The 21,157-nt window shown below is 45.8% G+C and overlaps 1 protein-coding gene across 2 annotated transcripts in view; it reads left to right on the top strand.

The window, feature by feature from the left end:
* BAZ1B (bromodomain adjacent to zinc finger domain 1B) overlaps window positions 1–21,157 on the top strand; it is an 89,838-nt gene that overhangs the window by 42,713 nt on the left and 25,968 nt on the right. For both annotated transcript variants that reach the window (XM_084650708.1, XM_084650707.1), the window contains 3 exons: window positions 1,960–2,098; window positions 2,936–3,075; window positions 12,557–12,668. In XM_084650708.1, coding sequence (XP_084506834.1) covers window positions 1,960–2,098; window positions 2,936–3,075; window positions 12,557–12,668 — 391 coding nt within the window. The remainder of the gene's footprint in view (window positions 1–1,959; window positions 2,099–2,935; window positions 3,076–12,556; window positions 12,669–21,157) is intronic.

Below are 21,157 nucleotides of genomic sequence, written 5' to 3'. Positions count from 1 at the left end.
TGGTATGCAGTAGAAACCAGAACCAACAAATTGCTTAGTAGTGTTTTAATCACTCTCTTTAAAAGGCCTTCTTGAGAACTGTCCCTGTAAGAAGGTGCTCTGAGCATGCACTGTTCTTGTAGTCCTCAGCTAGCTGTTGGCTATTCTGTATTCTGTCTGCAGCCCAAATGTAGGTTGTTGATCTTTTAAGTCCTACTCTCCACTGCCTGTAAAAAGGCTGTTGTGAAGTTCTGGCAGCTATACAAGTGGTAAGTATACAGAGAATGAGGCTTCAGTCCTAGGCTTCAAAAGAAGGCATGGGGAACGAGGACTGTAGCCAACATAGTGATGCGAGGAGCACTTCTAGCTGTTAGCAATATATGGGGAAGGTGCCTCCTGTATGTTTTGGAGGAGGGTTGTTGTCCCACATTGTCTTGTTGCCTATCTCCCATTGTGATCAGAATTCCCCAGGTTGGCTTCAGTATTTTGTTGGTTCCATTTTCTCAAGGATTTGAGCTCTAGTATTTAAGTTCTGAATCTACTTACTTAGATTTTTGGTCAAGGATTATAATAAACTTTGTCTTTGGGGTCTGGATTTCAGCCTGACTTTAGACAGATTAATTTTTGTTCACTTCTTCTCAATGCATCTTTTACATAGTGAGGTAGACCTGTTCTTCAGAGGCAGGTAAAGATGCAGGAGACATCTGTAAAGTACCCTGAGCCCCTCAAAAAAGCTTAAAGCCCTCTGATCTCAGTTCTTTGCCTTCTTGGCAGAAGTTGGTTATTTATCCTGATCATGAGATGAAATGTCGAAGTAAAGCTCTTGGGTATGTTTACACTGCAATGGGAGATGTGACTGCAGCTAGGGTAAGCATACCCATGCTAGCCTTAGTGTAGCTAGTATTTCTTAAAAAGCTGTGAAGACACAGCAGCATGGGCCCTGGCATGGGCTAGCAATAGGAGTGTGTGCTCTTGGTTCTGGGTGGGCTTGTGCAGCAACACAGGCTTCAGTGTGGGCTGTATCTTCACTGCTCTTTTTGGCTGTACTAGCTAGATTAAAGATAACATAGGTATGTCTGCCTGAGCTGTAATTGCCCTTCCAGTTGTAGTGTAGACATACCATTCATCTGCAGGAATCCTGCCACCTTTCACTATTTCATTCTGTTTGTGGACATCCCAGGGGATGTGGGAGCTACTAGGATGCCAAGATTTTTGTCCTGACAGGTAACCTAGGCTTGCTCTTTTTGAGTTCTTCTGCTGACATGGCAGAATATGTGGGAATCTGAGTTACTAGAGCATGTGCTTGTCCCTCCTGTAGTCAGAGCAGAACAGCTGCGCTTGGAAACCCATGTGGCTAAGTGTGGCGTGGCTTCCAATCTACAATTGTCCATTTGGTAGGCAGGCTTTAGAAAGGGTCCTTTAAGGTGAGGACCTGAGTTGAAGCAACTAGTCAAAGTGAAGAAGATGCATAAGGCCATGCTGAGGAACAGGAGAACAGAAAATAAAATACCAGTAATATTAAAGTCCTTCTCTTTGCCTTGGGCCAGCTCATCCTCCTGCTTTGGCTTTGTTCTGCATTCTTGTGGGAATCTCTCAAACTGAAATTAGCAGCATTTGAGCTTGAGGTTTGGGATTCTTCAGATGCTGGACCCTTGGGCAGTTGTGTGGTCTGAATTGGGAGAAACTCTAGGGTTTTTTCACATGGGGGGGCGGTGGAGGGAGTCCGTAGTAATTGGTGCATACTAGTTAATGTTCACAAGCTACTCTGCAATAAGTCCCCATGTGGACACTCCCATTGCACACTGAGTGCCTTTGTGTGCATTAGTTTAATTTACTTTGGAAATGCATTAACAGAAGTTACCAGTAAATTAATCTTCTTTCTTCACCTGACTAATCAGCAAAATAGAAAATAGCCTATTGCAATATGTGGTGAATCTGGTTACAGTAGTTTTCTTTTAATGTGTCTGGTAATCCCTGCAGTAAAACTGGAGAAAGAAGCAGAGGAGGAGAGAATCCGGAAGCATAAAGCTGCTGCTGAAAAGGCTTTCCAAGATGGGATTGCCAAAGCTAAGCTGGTGATGCGCAGAACGCCAATAGGAACTGACCGTAACCACAACAGGTAGAAGAGCTAACCGTAAAGCTTCCCTGTGCTATCTGTGTCGCTTGTACTGCTAACGGTCCTGTTAGGTGATCACCTCCTTTCTGTTGGAATAGAATGTTACAAATGAATATTTCATGTATTTGAGATCTTTTGTACCAGTATGCAGTGCATTACTGTGCATCGAGAACTTCAGGGGCGGCCTACTGTAAAGCTAAAATAGAGATGAGACCATCTCCAGACTGCTGTAGTCTGGGGGACCTACATCTCTGCAGGAGGGATGCATGACTCTCAGTCTAATCTAGTACTTTTCAGTCTACTCAGGCTGGTACCCTTTATTCTAAATCAAAAACTTTTCTGACGATATCTTGCCCCATGCTTACAATAAACTAAGAGTAAAAAATGTCAGTGATAACCCTATGTAATTGATTTGGGTTTTTGAGATGCTGACAGGAAGTGCTTCACCTTGAAAAGTAAGAGTATGCGGGGGAGTGAGGGAGCAAGAGTTTTCTTTGCTTTAGATTGTAATACAATTTCAATTGCTTCGTCTCCTGATTAGCTTTGTGGCCTGACCCAGTAGTTGAAACAGTTGGCTAACATTATCAAACTGCTGGCTATAGTAGTTACCATTATTATCCTTCTCTCATTCAGACTTGGTGTATGGTAGACTTCGAAAGAACTGTAGGATAGTTTCTTCTTCTTGCTCATGCTGCACTTCTGCTGAAGATATAGATGCATGCACATATTTTAAATGCCTGCATACTTGTGTTCTCTCTTCTCGTGTGTATGTATATGTATTTTTTCCATGCAACTCTTGTCCTCCTGTGGTTCCTGCAGTGAAGTCTATGCTCTTTACAGGTACTGGCTGTTTTCAGATGAGGTTCCTGGCTTGTTCATTGAGAAGGGCTGGGTACATGACAGTATAGACTACAGATTCATCCGTCACCGCCAGAAGAAGGAGGAAGTGGTAGATGATGATGATGATTACTACCCAATGGGTAAGATCAGCCAACTTCTCTTGCGTATCCTCTTTTGTCACTAATGTATCCTCTTTGTTACTAGCTGGGGTTGGGGATGGATCGGCAAATGGATGACCATGTAACAGATCAGCCTAGGTGCTGTTCTTCAAGAGGTGTCAGTGTGGATCCCACTGTAGATGTGCATGAGTCTCGTGTGTGAGATTGGAGTCTTTTGAATAGAATTGTCAAGGGTTGTGCTTGTACCTCGTGCTCCTTATTCTCCCATCTAAGGGGGAGCCATGATCTGTCTTCAGTTCCCTCTTAACTCTTGTGGCAGTCAGATGGAATCTGGCATGTGTCCAACCCACTAATTCTTGGCTTTGGTTAAATTTTCTCAAACTCTTCATAAAACCTTCATCACTTTTCTGATCCACTGACGACAGATGCTGAGAATGATAGTGACTAATCTTGACTGAATAGTCATGGTCAGACACTCCCCCGCCCAGGGCTTCTGAGCATGCTGGATTCAAAACCTTCATGCTTCAAGCCTTGCCTATCCTGGAGTGCACTGAATCTGTTGAAAAACAGATGTGGGGGAGTGAGGGAGCAAGAGTCCCAAATACTGAGCAGATGTTTGGTGTGCCTTTAATTTGCCACAAGAACACGTAAGTCGTGAGAAGCGTGGTTGAAGCTTCATTTTCTGGAGCAATTTATGAAGATCTCTTCGGATTCTGAGAAGAGCTCCAGGTTCTTAGTAGCAGACAAGGGACCCCAAAGACCAGTACAGAGAAAATGGCACAGAAAAAAGACTGGCCTCCTCACCAAAGTAGACTCAACCAGCGCCACAGACTTAACCAGCACCACAGACACTATCAGCATCTCTGGTACCAAAGTGCAGCTATGAGAGGGACTGCTGTGAACATACAAGCAGAGACACTAGGAAGAGCTCAGTGTCTTCTCACCAAAAGACATCTCATCTTCATCACCTGGTGAAGTGATATCCTCAACACCGATACTAGAACCTGATTACTTCAAGTTTCAGAGTAGCAGCCGTGTTAGCCTGTATCCGCAAAAAGAAAAGGAGTACTTGTGGCACCTTAGACTAACCAATTTATTTGAGCATAAGCTTTTGTGAGCTACAGCTCACTTCATCGGATGTATGCATCTGTGACCTGCAGCTCATGAAAGCTTATGCTCAAATAAATTTGTTAGTCTAAGGTGAAACAAGCATTCCTTTTCTGATTACTTGAAGTAATTCCAAGAGCTCCTATGAAAATTACTTAGATCCTGGAGAGACAGACGCTGATCATATTGAAAAAGTATAAGCTGATATTTTGACAACTCTCAGTCCAGCCAGTCGCCCTCCTTATTAATGACCAGGCTAAGGCCCTGTGGCAGGTGCCTGCCACAATAACACCCACTGTAAAATGGGTAGAGAAGCAGTACCCAATCCCTCAGACAGGGTTTGAATACTTCTTTGCCCGCCCTAACCAGGGCTCCTTATCTGTCTCAAAGGTAGAGGAAAAATCTATAGCAAAACAGAATGCCCCTAAACACACGGACCCCAAAAAGGCTCTATCTATTTACTACTCTGCTTTTCTGCAACTGCAAGAAGCAAATTACTTTTTGAGCTGTGATAGTGATGCCCTTTCTCTTGAAACTCCTGTGTGACAACAGGAAGGCACCCAGGGAAGTAAAAAAGGTAGGCCAGTTGGTGGCAATTGACACTTCCAACACTATTGTCAGATCTATGGCCATGGCAGTGACAATGCACAGAACATCCTGACTACAAGTATTGGGCATTCTTTGAGAGGTACAGGGTATGATTGGGGACTAGCCCTTTGAAAGCATGGAATTTAGGGAGCAAACAGACAGCTCTTCAGGCTCTTTTGAAGACTCAAAGGCTCCCTGGGGACTGTCACCCCAGCCTCATGCTGTACCATCCTCAGTCCCAGTCAAGACAACAAACACCTTGCTGTCATTCCAAGCAGCCTGAGTGCCATGCCAATAAAAAGCTAAAGTATGACAGGAATCGCCCGACTCCTCCTTCCTTGGCAATGTATCTTGCTCCTCTGTCATGTCAGCAAATTTGACAGGATTGTCAGGAGCCTCACCAGATCTATTTCAGAGAGCATGACTTACAGAAGCCATCTCACCCCATTCCACCACGGGTGATCTGCCATAACATTGTACAAATTGGTGCTAGAGGCAGAAGTGGTCTTGCTGCATCGTCTAGGAGGCTGAGGAGCTGCCACCAGATTTCAGGGGAAGGGGCTTCTGCTCCCAGTATTTCCTTATCCTGAAGAAGAAAAGGGGTCTTTGTTCTGTCCTAGACCTGAGAAGACTCAACGAATACATATGCCATTTCAGGATGACAACTCTTGCCTCTGTCATTCCATATGTTTATGCTCACGGCTGGTTCATGGCTCTCTACTTGCATGATGCATCTGCATACTTCTATACTGCTCTCTATCTGGGCCATGGGAAGTACCCAAGATTCCGAGTGGAACCCAACCGTTACCAATCCAGGGTATTGCCCTTTGGACTCTCCACAACAGTGTTCACAAAATCCCTGGTGGAGGTGGCAGAACTCTTAGGGAGCAAGGGAATCCATGTCTACCTATACTGAGATGATTGGCTGATCAGGGATAGGTTGCAGCAGGAGATGTTAATAGCTCTGGAATACATATTTTCCCTGCTCTCCCAATTAGAACTCCTTGTGAACTACAAGAAATAGCCTGTAACAGCCATGCAGATGATTATTGATCAGAGTGCCTATGAACTCTCTCTCAGGGAGAGCTTACTTGTCAGGTGTCTGTCTACAGTGCAGTTAAACACCCGTAGCTGGCCCGTGTCAGCTGACTCAGACTGCAGGGCTGTGAAACTGTGGTGTATGTATTCAGGCTTGGGCTGGAGCTGGACTATGGGACCTTCTCCCTCAGAGTCTCACAGCCCAGGCTCCAGCCTAAGCCTGAACACCTCCACTGCAGTTTTTTGTAGCCCTGCATCCAGAGCCCTGAAAGCCTGAATCAGCTGACATGGGCCAGCTACAGGTGTTTAATTGCAGTGTCATCATCGGCAATGATCCCGCCATTCGAGGATGATCTCTACCACGGATTTATGTATGGGTCCTGAGATGACTCAGGAGTCCAATCCTGGAACCACAGATCTGCCTGCAGTAGGTACAGACATTTCCTGGCAGGCCCGCTGCCTGCTGGGAGAAAGTTCTCTTTTTCCTTCCTTCTCTCTTTTCAGCTTTTGAGAGCAAGGCGCTTCTCAAAGTGGGCCACTGCCCGATGGAGGATGTAGCCCAATTGGGGTCAGTTGGTGGCTTGCTGCTCCCAGCTTGTGATGTCCACATCAGTTTTCTTGAGAGATGCTTTCATTATGTCTTTGTAGCGTTTCCTCTGACCACCACAGGATCTCTGACCATGGGTGAGCTGAGAGTAGAGGACTTGTTTTGGGAGGCAAGATTTGGCATCTGTACACAATGTCCAGCCCAGCGGAGTTGGTGCATTAGGATCATTGCTTCAATGCTGGTGACATTGAATCATAGAATGTCAGAGTTGGAAGGAACCTCAAGAGGTTATCTAGTCCAACCCCTTGCTCAAAGCAGGACCAATCCCCAGTTTTTGCCCCAGACCCTTAAATGGCCCCCTCAAGGATTGAACTGACAACCCTGGTTTTAGCAGGCCAATGCTCAAACCACTGAGCTTTTCCCCCACCCCCACCATTGGCTTCACTGAGGATGCTGGTGTTAGTGCAGCAATCTTTACACTGGACACAAAGGATCTTCCAGAGGCATTGTTGGTGGTACCTCTCCAGACTCTTGAGGTGCGGTCAATAAGGCATCCATAAAGGAGTATAGGAATAACCATTGTCTTATAGACCTGGATCTTAGTGTCCTGCGGTAGGTCACGGTCCATGAAAGCACTTTCGTGCCCAAACTTCTGTTCCAGAGAATGCATGAGCCTGGGCTGTTCACCAGATGCCTTCCTGCTCCAGTGGAGTCCAGGCCTCCTATATAGCTTTTCCCCCAATTACCCTGGTCCCCAGGCTATCATCTGGTGGGACAAGACCATGCTGATCATAAATAGCTCTTTATTGGTAGAGGCTATTTTGGCATCAGACCTCATTCACACTTCCATTCTGCCTCCTCTCTGTCTCTGTCTGCCTGGATGTGAGATCCCAGCTCCACTGTCAGATATTCCAAGGACTACAGGTCTGAGTGCACCTGACTGTTTAGTTGTTGGCTGGCTTAGCATGACAGACTTCTCAACAGGTTCAAGAAATCCTCCTACAGAGCAGGAAGCCATCTACTAGGAAGACATACTTTGCCCATATGGACAATTGTTTCCATTTGGAAATCCAATATAATCTAGACCCCGTTGAGGCTCCAGTACCAAAGATCCTCCACGATATGCTGCACTTGAAATAGTCGATTGGCATTTAATTCTCTCCAAGTCCACCTTGCAGCAGTAATGATGTGTCATACCACAATACCTCACCCATCCTGTGTCTCTAATATCCTGGGACTGACACAGCTACAGCAACACTGCATGTAGACTCCGGTATGGTCAGACTTGCTCTTCGTACATCAGACCGTACCGAGACTCCTCACAGGCTTCCTGCGTACTTACCCACCTGTCAGAAACTCTACTCCTATGTGGCATTTCAACATTGTTCTCCTGAAACTTATGGAGCCTCTGTTTGAGTCATTACCAGACTGTTAGATACATCATCTTCCCATTAAGGTGGACTACTTGTTGCCATCACTTCAGCGTGGGTCAATGAGTTCCATGCCCTAATGGCTGGTCCTCCGTAAAATCCTTTCACAGGAACAAGGTGGTTTTAAGACTGCATCTTAAGCTCATCCTTAAGGTGGTATCAAGTGTTTAATCTAAATCAATTGATTAATCTACCAGTCTTCTTCCCAGAGCCCCATGCAACATGCAGAGAGAAGAAGCTATATACTTCGGGTGGTTTTCAGAGCCTTGCTCTATATTACTTTAGCAGGACCAAACCTTTTATGCTTTCTTTTTGTCTTTGTGGCTTTAATGACACATTGAAAGGTCCAATCATCTCCTCACAGAGACCGTGCATGATCCACTTAGATTATCTCCACTTGTAATCACTGAACCTCTTCCCTCCAAATGTCAACAAATGCTGCCTGTGCTCTCATGGAGTACTTCAGTCTGCTTTAGAGACATACCAGTCTCTGAGATTTGCAAAAATAGCAGCTGAAGTACATAACCCACTGACTTGTTACACATTTCATTCTTGACGTTGCTGGTTGGTCTGATGCCACGGTTGACAGGGCAGTACTGCAATCTTCGTTTTTCTAATGCTGTAGGCATGCCTCATTCCCACCATTGTTCTTCTTGCCAGTCACCTACAGTGGGATTCTCATTAATGTATTATCAAAGAATGATTGGTTATCCTACAATACAACATTTCAAAAAAACAGTTAGTGTGGATCCCACAACCTGACCTCCAGCCACTCTTTTCAGAGTCCACAGGAGCATGGGCTTTGAATTGCAAGGGAACTGAAAAAGGGCCACAGTCACCCTTGCCTCGTACAGGAGTTTGAGGCAGCACAGGGCATATGCGGTGCATGTGCACATACAGTGAGATCCATGCTGACTACAACATATCTCTCAGAACCACATAGACTGTGTGGTAAGTAACCTGCTACATAAAAGCACTCTAACAGAAAAGAAACAAGATAGAAGTGGTCTGCAACTGCCAAGATTCTAAATGAAACCAAAAACAAGTGTTTTGGGCCCTGTAGTCATAGAGCCTTTCCTGCAATTGTCCTAACCGAAGAGAACCTGGGGCTACTGCTTCAGGTCTCCCTACACAATTGCCTGTACCGAGGGTGGCCAAACTTACTGACCCTCCGAGGCGCGTGTGGTAATCTTCAGAAGCTCGAGAGCCAGGCACGCCTGCCGGGGCTCAGGGCTTCAGCCTGGTAGGGCGTGCCTGCTGGGGCTCAGGGCTTCAGCAAGAGTGGGGCTGAAACCGCGAGCCCTGGCAGGTGTCCCACACAGGACTGAATCCCCAAGAACCCCCTCCCGATGGGCAGAAGTTCAAGATCGACCACCCTTCTACAAGGCAGAAGCCCAGAGCTCCCCCCCCCCCCCACCCACCACCACCAAGCCTGTTGCAGGGGAGACCTCTGCAAGCTGCACTCATGCTGTAAAAGAGCTGCATGTGGCTTTGCTTTGCCACCCCTGGCCTATACCCCTCTCGGCTCCTTTTGATAGCTTGAAGGTAAGTATTTGGGACTCCTTAAAATAGCCACAGTTGGACTGGCCATTGCGTAGTGGCAGCCACTGTACAGAGGTGGCTACTTCAGGGGGTCTGGTTCCCTGACGTGAAGGTGGAGAGAGTGCTGCCATTTGCCTTCAGGCTAATCAGAGATGGTATCATCTACACCAGTGATGGTGTAAAAGGAGATGGGAGGGCAACACTGAAATGAAGGTGCTTCCATTTCACTGGGAATCAAGTATCCTGCCAACTTCAACTGAATTTCAGTCATTCAGCACTTCCTTGTTTATGGGTTGGTAGATGCTGGGTTTGCTGTGGAAGTGGCTTATTCCTCTAACAGCAGTGCTTGGCTGGAGGGGCAGTTGTGCAGAACAATTCTGTCAGTTTCCTCTAGTCCTCCACAAATGAGGATAGCTATTCCATGGACTCTTCCCTCCCTTAAATGTTCACTAATTCATTTCCCTGGGAAACTACTAGAATGCATGTGTTATGTCTTCAAAGAGGTCCTCAATTAATTGGATGGTTTGCTCTTCTTAAAGATTACATGTAACACCTGAAGTCTGCTGTAGAGAATTTGTGCCTGACATTGCTCTCTACCACCTAACACTCTTTGTCTAACAAGTGACATGCAATCCATGCATTGAAGTGGATTTTCTTATAACAGAATAGCCCTGTGGTATATCTACACTGCAGTAAAAGACCTGCGGCATGGCTATGGCTGGCCAGGGTCAGCTGACTTGGGCTCTTGGGGCTTGAGGTGTGGGGCTAAAACACATGTTGTACATGCTTTGGCTGAAAGCCTGCGAGATGGGTGGGTTTCAGAGCCCGGGTTCCAACCTGAGCCTGGAAGTCTGCATGGCAATTTTTAGCCCTGCAGCCCATGCCCTGCAAACCCAAGTCAATAGACCTGGGCTCAGACTCAGTGCTGCAGATTTTTTATTACAGTGTAGAGGTACCTTCAGGTATGTCTACATAGCAGCGTAAGCCTAATCTTCTCCTTGCATCCCTTCACCAAGTGTGTTAACCTAGGGCTCAAACCTAGGGTCCCAGGACACTGCAGGGCTGGAGGGTCCAAGCCAGTGTTAAACTGGGACATAAGATCCAAGCCCTATTGCTTTCCTGTGTGCACATGGCCTCAGCTTGTCTCGGGTCTCAGAAGTCTTCTACATGTATTCCAGAGTTCTTTGGGGTGACTTCCTGAGTCCTCTCTGTCTGAACAATCTGTGGAGCAGCCTATTGCAGTGGAAACCACACTTCCCTTTGCAAACTGTAGCAGCTCAGATGAGCATTAACCCATTGTCTGCTGAACACTGGTCTGCAAGCACACTACCAGGGAGCCTGCAGGGTTTTCAATGGAGACCTATCAGAAGAAGCTTTTTGCAAAGAGCTGCTTTCTGGTCATAAGAGCACAGCCAGATTTTGGAGCATGTTGCCCGGGCACCCCTGCACACACAGGCACAGGGAGTTCAGGGGAGGCCAGAGAGCAGAGCGGGGAGGAAGCGGCTGCCCTGCAGGAAGGGGGAGCAGCAGAGTTCAGCACAGCCGGGGAGGGATGATCCCCAACACTCTGGTCACTCCCCCTCCCTACAGGGCAGCCGTTTGGTCTTTGCTCCATTCTCTTGTGACCCCGTCCTTCCTGGGGCTGCATGTGCATAGGAGCCCGGACAGCGTGCACTCTAAGGGCAGTGAGTGGGAGCCAGCCCCAAAACTTCCCCACAGCCTCCTGGGTTCCCTTATCCCTACCTCCCTGGGTGCGGTAGAGGCAGGGCTAAGGGAACCCCATGGGGTGCTGGAGCACACTGCACCCCTAGTCCTGGGGAAGCCCTTCTCTCTGTAGCTGGCAGCAGCCAGGCTGTGGGGGGAGGGGTGTTTTTCCTTTGAAACCTACATTTTATGTCAAACTTGAAAACAGACACAGATAAATAAAAAGCCAATCAAACAAAAAGAACTTCACTGAACATCCTATTTTAAAAATTAAGAATTGCAACATTTCATTTTAATAGTTTGACAGTCCTGGAGGTTGATGTACTAATTATTCTCAGACAGGTGCACACAGGCTTTTTCCTGCCAATGTGACTCAGCCTAGAGCTGAAGAGCCCAGTTCTCAGGTTAGATGGTAGTTCAGTATAAAGCCTTCTCCACTTGCAGTCATTCTACTGAGACAGCCACCAAAGAAACTAATTATGCCGTTATGTGCTCCTTATGCCACCTGAGTCCCATAAGTAGCGCCTCAGTTAGGAAACAGGGTGGGTAGTAGCATTTTCCCACAGTGAAGTGCATTCAAACACCCTGGGATAGGGGTACTTGGCATCTGTGCATTACAGCGTGGACGCCAGAGCCCTAGGTTTGAGCATGGATCTGAAAATCCTTAACATGGGGTTAAAATGCTGCGTAGACGCTCAAGCCCCGGGTTCCCTGGCACGGGTCAACTGACTTGAGTCCAACTAACCCTAGGCTTATATTGCTGTGTAGACATACCCTTAGTTACCTCTTCTCACCAAAGTGTAACTCCTTTTTTGGCATATATCCCAATGTGAACAGCATAAATGCTGAATTCTATTGTGAATTCACAACGATAGGAAGAGAGCATTCCCTGAGACACTTGAGGGTTGGGAAGGGAGGGAAATGGCATTAATTGCTTGGCTTATATACTTCACCTATAAAGCATATATGCAAGGATTCTTTGTCTGACTGATGGAATTGGTGAATATATTTTTATAGCATGCACATCCATACATACATACTTGAGATTATTAGCTATTTGGTCATAAACATTCACTGACCTGTTATTTATTTCAAAGGAATTATACACTGGAGTTCAGTTGGAAAGGAAAGACTCAGAGATTTGTACATTGTAAGGAATGTATTTGCACTTCCAAGCACTAGATGGAGTATCTGATCAATATATACTGAGAAGAGCCTTTTGTAAAATTGTAAGAGGTGTTATTTCTCATGTCCATTTCTTGTACTGTGCCTTAATGCCATAGTGATACCTTTGTAAATACCAGGATAGTAACTGACAGAGGCATATTCACTGATTTGGTTTCTTTATGGAAAGCAAATTATGGGTCTCCCTGGCCAAATATGTGATGAGGCTTACTGAGCAATTTTGGCTCCTTTGCTGTCTTACTACCCCACCAGCAGTCTGATATAACCATTTTAACTAGTCAGTATAGCTTTGTGAAGTAAGAAGTTGACAGATGCGACCATGAACGAGATTGCATTTTAATTTTGTGTGAATCTTTTACAGATAAGCGAAAGAACATGGCTACAGGTGGCAGAGTGAACACTCATCATAGATCCATGCATGTTACAGACATTCCGATAGAGACCACTGTACCCAAACAGGGACAGAACTTATGGTAATATGCTTTCTCATAGCTGCACTTTTGTGCTCATAACCAGACAATTGGGTTCAGTAAAATTTGCTGGAATATTTAGTGTGGTCCCAGAAATGAGGTGTCTCAACTTCATAAGAGACATGGGGTTCTGATCCACCTTGGTGTTTTATAAAGACCAGTATCTAGTATAAAAGGGAGCTGTAGATCACTGGAAAAAATTGAAGTGTGGAAAGCTAAATGAACATCTTTAAGGAGGCAACCATTCCATTTTGTTTTACACACCATGTATTCTTATTCTGCAGTGAAGTTAGACACAATAGGAGTATCCAGTAATATTTTTCATAGAATCATAGACTATTAGGGTTGGAAGGGACCTCAGGAGGTCATCTAGTCCAACCCCCTGCTCGAAGCAGGACCAATCCCCAACGAAATCATTCCAGCCAGGGCTTTGTCAAGCCTGACTTTAAAAACCTCTAAGGAAGGAGATTCCATCACCTCCCTAGGAACCCATTCCAGTGCTTCACCACCCTTCTAGTGAAAAAGTTTTTCCTAATATCCAACCTAAACCTCCCCCACTGCAACTTGAGACCATTACTCCTCGTCCTGTCATCTGCTACCATTGAGAACAGTCTAGATCCATCCTCTTTGGAACCCCCGTTCAGGTAGTTGAAAGCAGCTATCAAATCCCCCCTCATTCTTCTCTTCAGACTAAACAATCCCAGTTCCCTCAGCCTCTCCTCATAAGTCATGTGTTCCAGTCCCCTAATCATTTTTGTTGCCCTCCGCTGGACGTTTTCCAATTTTTCCACATCCTTCTTGTAGTGTGGGGCCCAAAACTGGACACAGTACTCCAGATGAGGCCTCACCAGTATCAAATAGAGGGGAACAATTTTGTTTGAACAAATGCTTTTTATTCTTCTCAATGTATGATGGTCCCTTTGTAATAACCATCTGATTACAGCTATTCCTTTTTCAGTTGCTGAACTAGTTTGGTAGCCTACCAATCCTATACTTTGGAAGTGTAACAAGCGGTACTAGTAATTGTGGGTAATAAAGACAGACGAGCCAAGAGGTGATAAGACTTTGACTTGCTGCTGCTAGAAAGAGTGATTTTTAAATCAGATTAAAAAAGCTGGACTTAAATAGGGTTTTTATATTAATTTTATGTGATTCTTATTCTTTGGTACACCAGCCAAAACACTTATTTATTCTGGTCCATTAAGAACATGTCTGTCTACCTACAATACTAATCCTGTCTTTAATACCATGCACATGACCTTGTTTGAGAAGTGACCTTGCTTAAATTATAATAGCCTGTGTGGCTCCCACTTGTGCTCATCCACCCTCCTGCAGTGATGAGACAGAGCAGAGTGGCCCCAGCTGCCTGTTCATTCCCTGTTGGTGCCGGTGGCAGTGAGATAGAACGTTGTGGTCTCTGCCCCCCCACCCCCTGGGCACCCTTTAATTGAAACACTTAATAAATGTTAATTAGTATTAACTAGTTTAGTTACTTAGTTTATGGACACTTTCCTGTCCTGTTGGAAGCCCCTTTATTTTTTTATATTTTCTTTCCCTTGTATGATGATTACTACTTATCACCAAGGTGCTATTCCACCAAATGGCTGAGGCTAACCCCTCTGGCTGCAAGCTGTCCCTGTCGTGTGACAGGCTTATTCCATCAACTGTTGGGTGCCCTTGGCCATTGCCCTGTAGGTTGGTCTTCTCCACCAGAACTGACAGCGTCAAAGTCATTGATGGCTAAAGTTGTACCTACTGGAGCAATCCATGGGGAGAGCATCAGATTCAGAAAGATGCTCCTCTGATTCCATAAAGGGACTCTCCTTCCAGAGTTCCCACTCCTTCCGCACCCCTATTAGTAGGGACTCTACCTAGAAGGCTACCATCACCAACACAGAGAGAGGATCTCAGCTGACTTAGTCCTCCAAACAAAGCTTGGTGCCAAAGCCTGGTATTATTTGCTCCCGTTGAGGTAAGGCAGATCTGAGCTGCTCTTGAAGGGCAACTCAAGCTACTAGTCTCCTTTCCCAGAATGGGTGAGGTGAAAGAAATGAGGAATTATGGACCTCCTGTCTCCTCTGAACCATGAGCACAGAGGCCTGATTGCCCTGGAGAGGTTAGTGGAAGGCTGATTCTTTGTCTCAACTGGCTGCAAGTGGAACTACATACATATAGACATCGAAGCCCAGTACCAGTGCCCCCACCCTCTATACCAGTCCTGTTATACAGAAATCCTGAACAGTACTTGCAAATCTGTTACAAATTAATGACACTTGAGCCCCCTGGCACTGTCCTCTGTACTAATGCCACCAACACCAGGAAGAATTATACTCTCAGTACTGGTATTCTTCTGCACTGCATTGAACAGTCAACATCACTTCTAGAACAGACATACTCCTCACTCTCTCTCTCTTTCTCCAGAATCAAGCAGAGACCCTTTCCAGACATCCGTCCCCGTTTTTCTCTCCCCAAGGATTCCCTGAGTTGAACAACTCCCAGATCATCATCCTCAATCATCAACAGACTTTAGGGCTGCCCAGAGATCTCCAGCAAAACATCCTTACATCTTTTGTCAGACATCACTTTGAGCCATAGCACTTTCTCAGTCTTATCCATTTGACTTTACACCTTGGTCTTATTGGGCAATCTGGTCCCACTTCTGTAGGAGATGCTGCTGTCCCTCTTGCTTCTACAAATGACCTAGGGTCCACTTCACCAGTTAAGTCCATGATTAGACGACTCAGTGAAGTAGACCTCCAAAAAGGGAGTGAGAGAATGTGAGGAAGGAGGCAGAGGCTTAGGAGGAAGATTGGAAGGAAATGACTCCAAGATCACAAGAGACTCCTCTCAACCCTTTCTCCCCCCCTTCCCCACATGAGGAGATGGTGACATCTGCTCCAATAGCACCTCCAAGAAGGACCTGTTGTTGGCAGGAGTTGCTGTGAAGGATAGCACACAGTCTGGACATTGAATTATTTGTAATGTATATGCTTTCTCTATTCTGACCTCCCAAACACATGGGCAAAGCTCATAAATGGAGTCCTAGGTTTAAAACAAAAGGAAGTATTTCTTCACGCAATGCAGAGTCAAACTGTGGAACTCTTTGCCAGAGATGTTGTGAAGGCCAAGACTATAACAGGGTTCAAAAAAGAACTAGATAAATTCATGGAGGATAGGTCTATCAATAACTATTAGCTGGGATGGGCAAGGATGGTGTACCTAGCCTCTGTTTGCCAGAAGCTGGGAGTGGGCAACAGGGGATGGATCACTTGATTGCCTGTTCTGTTCATTCCCTCTGGAGCACCTGGCGTTGGCCACTGTCAGAGACAGGACACTGGCCTAAATGGACCTTTGGTCTGATCCAGTATGACTGTTCTTATGTTCTAAGGTTGTTTAAAATTGGCATTTGAATTTACAGCCATCTATCCAAAGGGTTAGATTCACTAAGTTATAGCCATTTAAGTAAACTGAAAAATCAGTCGGTGTTGGAAAGGATTGGTATGTAATGCATTGCATAGCACAGCAATTTCATTTTCTGTCCTGTATAGTCCATAACTTATTTTATTACATCCTAGTTTATGGCATAGCCACTGGTGCTCACAAACTCATTACTGCAAGGTTTACTCCCTCTACAAGTGCAGAGATTGCCACGAGTTTTCAAAGCTCTGCAGGAGCTTCCAGAATTACCACCAGCTGCCCATGGATGGCAATCGGGGGAAGTCCTGGACAATTGGAAAAAGGCAAATATATAGTGCCCATCTTTAAAAAAAGGGAGGCGGAGAATCTGGGGAACTACAGATCGGTCAGCCTCACCTCAGTCCCTGGAAAAATCATGGAGCAGGTCCTCAAGGAAACAATTCTGAAGCACTTAGGGGAGAGGAAAGTGATCAGGAACAGTCAGCATGGATTCACCAAGGGCAAGTCATGCCTGACTAACTTAATTGCCTTCTATGATGAGAACTGGCTGTGTGGATGAGGGAAAAGCAGTGGATGTGTTGTTCCTTGACTTTAGCAAAGCTTTTGACATGGTCTCCCACAGTATTCTTGCCAGCAAGTTAAAGAAGTATGGACTGGATGAATGGACTATAAGGTGGATAGAAAGCTTGCTAGATCGTCAGGCTCAATGGGTAGTGATCAATGGCTCAATGCCTAGCTGGCAGCCAGTATCAAGCAGAGTGCCCCAGGGATCTGTCCTGGGGCCGGTTTTGTTCAATATCTTCATTAATGATCTGAATGATGGGATGGATTGCACCCTCAGCAAGTTTGCAGATGACACTAAGCTGGGGGGGGAGAGGTAGATACCCTGGAGGGTAGGGATAGGGTCCAGAAGGACCTAAACAAGTTGGAGGATTGGGCCAAAAGAAATCTGATGACGTTCAACAAGGACAAGTGCAAAGTCCTGCACTTAGAATGGAAGAACACCATGCACTGCTACAGGCTGGGGATCAGCTGGCTAAGCAGCAGTTCTGCAGAAAAGGACCTGGGGATTAAAGTGGATGAGAAGCTGGATATGAGTCAACAATGTGCCCTTGTTGCCAAGAAGGCTAACTGCATATTGGGCTGCATTAGTAGGAGCATTGCCAGCAGATCGAGGGAAGTGATTATTCCCCTCTGTTTGACACTGGGTGAGGCCACATCTGGAGTATTGCTTCCAGTTTTACTACAGAAAGGATGTGGACAAATTGGAGAGAGTCCAGCGGAGGGCAACAAAAAAGTTTAAGGGGCTAGGGCACATAACTTCCGAGAAGAGACTGAAGGAACTGGGCTTATTTAGTCTACACAAGAAGAGAGTAAAGGGGGATTTGATAGCAGCTTTCAGCTACCTGAAGGGGAGGTTCCAAAGAGGATGGAGCTAGGCTGTTCTCAGTGCTGGTAAATGACCGAACAAGGATCAGTGGTCTCAAATTGCAGTGGGGGACGTCTAGATTGGATATTAGGAAAAACTATTTCACTAAGGGGGTAGTGAAGCACTGGAATGGGTTACCTAGGGAGGTAGTGGAATCTCCATCCTTACAGGTTTTTAAGACCTGGCTTGACAAAGCCCTGGTTGGGATGATTTAGTTGGGGTTGGTCCTGCTTTGAGCAGGGGGTTGGGCTAGATGACCTCCTGGGGTCTCTTCCAACCCTAATCTTCTTTGATTCTATGAAAGCTCCCATACCTCATGTGCATAATGGAATTGTGCGCCATAAGGGCTCCCTGAACAGAGGATCTCATAGCAGGGCTGGCAGATCTGCAGTAGTATGAATCTGACAACCTCTGCAGGGGTGCTGGGCTATGTGCAAGGGGCTATTGGAGCATTGTAAAATTACAATTTAAAAATAGTTTAAGTGACTGATCTTTAGTGCCAGGCATTACATTTCAACTACATGTAAACTGTTCTCAGTAGCCACATGTTTTTTGTTACCCAGTATTTTTTAGGGTGCCATGGAACCCCTTGTTCAATTCACTTCAAATTTGATAGGAAAGTTCTACCTCTGCTCCAGGAAGCTCCAGGCTTAATCAGGGTACGTCTATACTACCCGTTGGATTGGTGGGTAGTGATTGATCTATCGGATCGATTTATTGCGTCTCATCTAGACGCGATAAATCGATCCCCGAATCAATGCCTGTACTCCACCTTGGCAGGCGGAGTAAGCAGAGTCGATGGGGGAGGCGCCGCGGTCGACGCGCCGCCATGAGGACCGCCAGGTAAGTGGAACTAAGATACTTGGACTTTAGCTATGCTATTCACGTAGCTGAAGTTGCGTATCTTAGTTCGAATTCCCCCCCTAGTGTAGCCCAGGCCTGACATTCAGGCAGATACTTCTTTATTTGTGTAGTAGAGAGGGAGTGCCAACGTTGGGTTTAAATTGGAAATACAGTTATGCATTGTCGACTGTGGAATGGTTAGTACTGCTCCATAACAGTTCTAGTCAGCCAAACTAAATAGTCCACATAAGTTCCCCTTATGCTGTGTGTAAATGTAAGAGATACAGGTGAACCACTAGAAAGAGACTGTTACAGCTCCTCTTGGGATAAGACAGTATTTGCTGGGGGGTGGGAGTTTTTTGTTTTGTTTTTATTTTTTTATATTTTTAAAAGAATAACCAAAGTTGTTGAATATAAAATCCAGGGGAAAAAAATAAAAACAGTTTTTGAAAATTTGAGCCTGGTGGTTTTAGTGGTTTGACTCATTCTAGCAACACAGCTACAGAATAAGTTAGTCCAATAAAACAAATGTGACTTACTGTGACAAAAATAAGAACTAAAGAGAAGAATGGCTTTGTATCGTACAGTTCAAGATGTTTTGTCTGTGTGGATTCCACTAACTGTGTGCACGAGATGCAAATCTTTTGACCAACACTGTTTGTGGGGCCCATGCCTGTGCCCTGCATGTCCTAATGCTTCCCCCACCAAAACCCAAGGGTATATAGGACTGAGTTAGCCCCAGCTGCCTTTCAGTTCTCACTGCTCCAGACTTCTAGCAGAGATGTACTCTGAAGGAGCAGGACAGAGGGTGGTTAATGGGATCTATGCAAACAAAAATGAAAATTACAGTTACTATAAGGTAAAGTAAGCATTCCTTCGTCTGAGTCTTTCTGTGCAAATACCGCTTATGGTGACGAGCTAGTGGTTTCTGTATTGAACAGGAAGGGTCTAAGGAGTCCTAACTACACCTACAATGATGTGACAATGATTCGCGAAAATGCTGTGGTTTGGACATGTTGTATGAGTGTATAAAAACTGCATTTCTAGAGAAGCTCCTGACTGAATACCACCTCATGAAAGACGGAAAAGAAGAGGACAATGAACTACATAAGAAAACTATGGAGAAGTGCCGCAGTCTTGGAAATTGCCTAGAATGGAGCAAAAAATGTGTCGCTAGACATCAGTGGCAATGCTACGTTGCCTCGTGTCACAAGGCATGGGAATGTGTAAACTAAACTATACTGCACCTCGCTAGCTAAGCATTGCTGAACAGCTCTCTGGAATTTGGCATCCGAGCTAGACTCCACATCTAATGTGTAATCATAGAATATCAGAGTTGGAAGGGACCTCAGGAGGTCATCTAGTCCAACCCCCTGCTCAAAGCAGGACCAATCCCAACTAAATCATCCCAGCCAGGGCTTTGTCAAGCCTGACCTTAAAAATCTCTAAGGAAGGAGATTCCACCACCTCCCTAGGTAACCCATTCCAGTGTTCCACCACCCTCCTAGTGAAATAGTTTTTCCTAATATCCAACCTAAACCTCCCCCACTGCAACTTGAGACCATTACTCCTTGTTCTGTCATCAGCTACCACTGAGAACAGTCTAGAGCCATCCTTTTTGGAACCCCCTTTCAAGTAGTTGAAAGCAGCTATCAAATCCCCCCTCATTCTTCTCTTCCGCAGACTAAACAATCCCAGTTCCCTCAGCCTCTCCTCATAAGTCATGTGTTCCAGACCCCTAATCATTTTTGTTGCCCTCCGCTGGACGCTTTCCAATTTTTCCGCATCCTTCTTGTAGTGTGGGGCCCAAAACTGGACACAGTACTCCAGATGAGGCCTCACCAGTGTCGAATAGAGGGGAACGATCACATCCCTCGATCTGCTGGCAATGCTCCTGCTTATACAGTCCAAAATGCCATTAGCCTTCTTGGCAACAAGACTCGTATGTTGACTCGTATCCAGCTTCTCATTCACTGTAACCCAGGTCCTTTTCTGCAGAACTGCTGCCGAGCCATTCAGTCCCTAGTCTGTAGCGTGGTGCGTGGGATTCTTCTGTCCTAAGTGGAGGACTCTGCACTTGTCCTTGTTGAACCTCATCAGATTTCTTTTGGCCCAATCCTCTAATTTGTGTAGGGCCCTTTGTATCCCTCTGGCATATCTACCACTCCTCCCAGTTTAGTGTCATCTGCAAACTTCTGCAGTCCATGCCATCCTCCAGATCATTAATGAAGTTATTAAACAAAACCGGCCCCAGGACTGACCCTTGGGGCACTCCACTTGATACCGGCTGCCAACTAGACATGGAGCCATTGATGGCTACCCTTTGAGCCCGACGAACTAGCCAGCTTTCTATCCACCTTATAGTCCATTCATCCAGCCCATACTTCTTTAACTTGCTGGCAAGAATACTGTGGGAGACCATGTCAAAAGCTTTGCTAAAGTCAAGGAACAACACGTCCACTGCTTTCCCCTCACCCACACAGCCAGTTTTCTCATCATAGAAGGCAATTAGGTTAGTCAGGCATAACTTGCCCTTGGTGAATCCATGCTGGCTGTTCCTGATCACTTTCCTCTCCCCTAAGTGCTTCAGAATTGTTTCCTTGAGGACCTGCTCCATGATTTTTCCAGGGACTGAGGTGAGGCTGACTGGCCTGTAGTTCCCCGGATCCTCCTCCTTCCCTCTTTTAAAGATGGGCACTACATTAGCCTTTTTCCAGGCCTGGTATTATTAATTCATGTATTACGGAAGCGCCTAAGGATCAACCGTGCTGTGGTAAAGGCATGGGCTGAGCTTCAAGTGGCT

The sequence above is a fragment of the Lepidochelys olivacea genome, assembly GCF_965140295.1.
Source record: "Lepidochelys olivacea isolate rLepOli2 genome assembly, chromosome: 17".
In the NCBI taxonomy this organism is placed as follows: Eukaryota; Metazoa; Chordata; order Testudines; family Cheloniidae; genus Lepidochelys; species Lepidochelys olivacea.
This window is presented reverse-complemented; position numbering and strand designations above follow the sequence as displayed.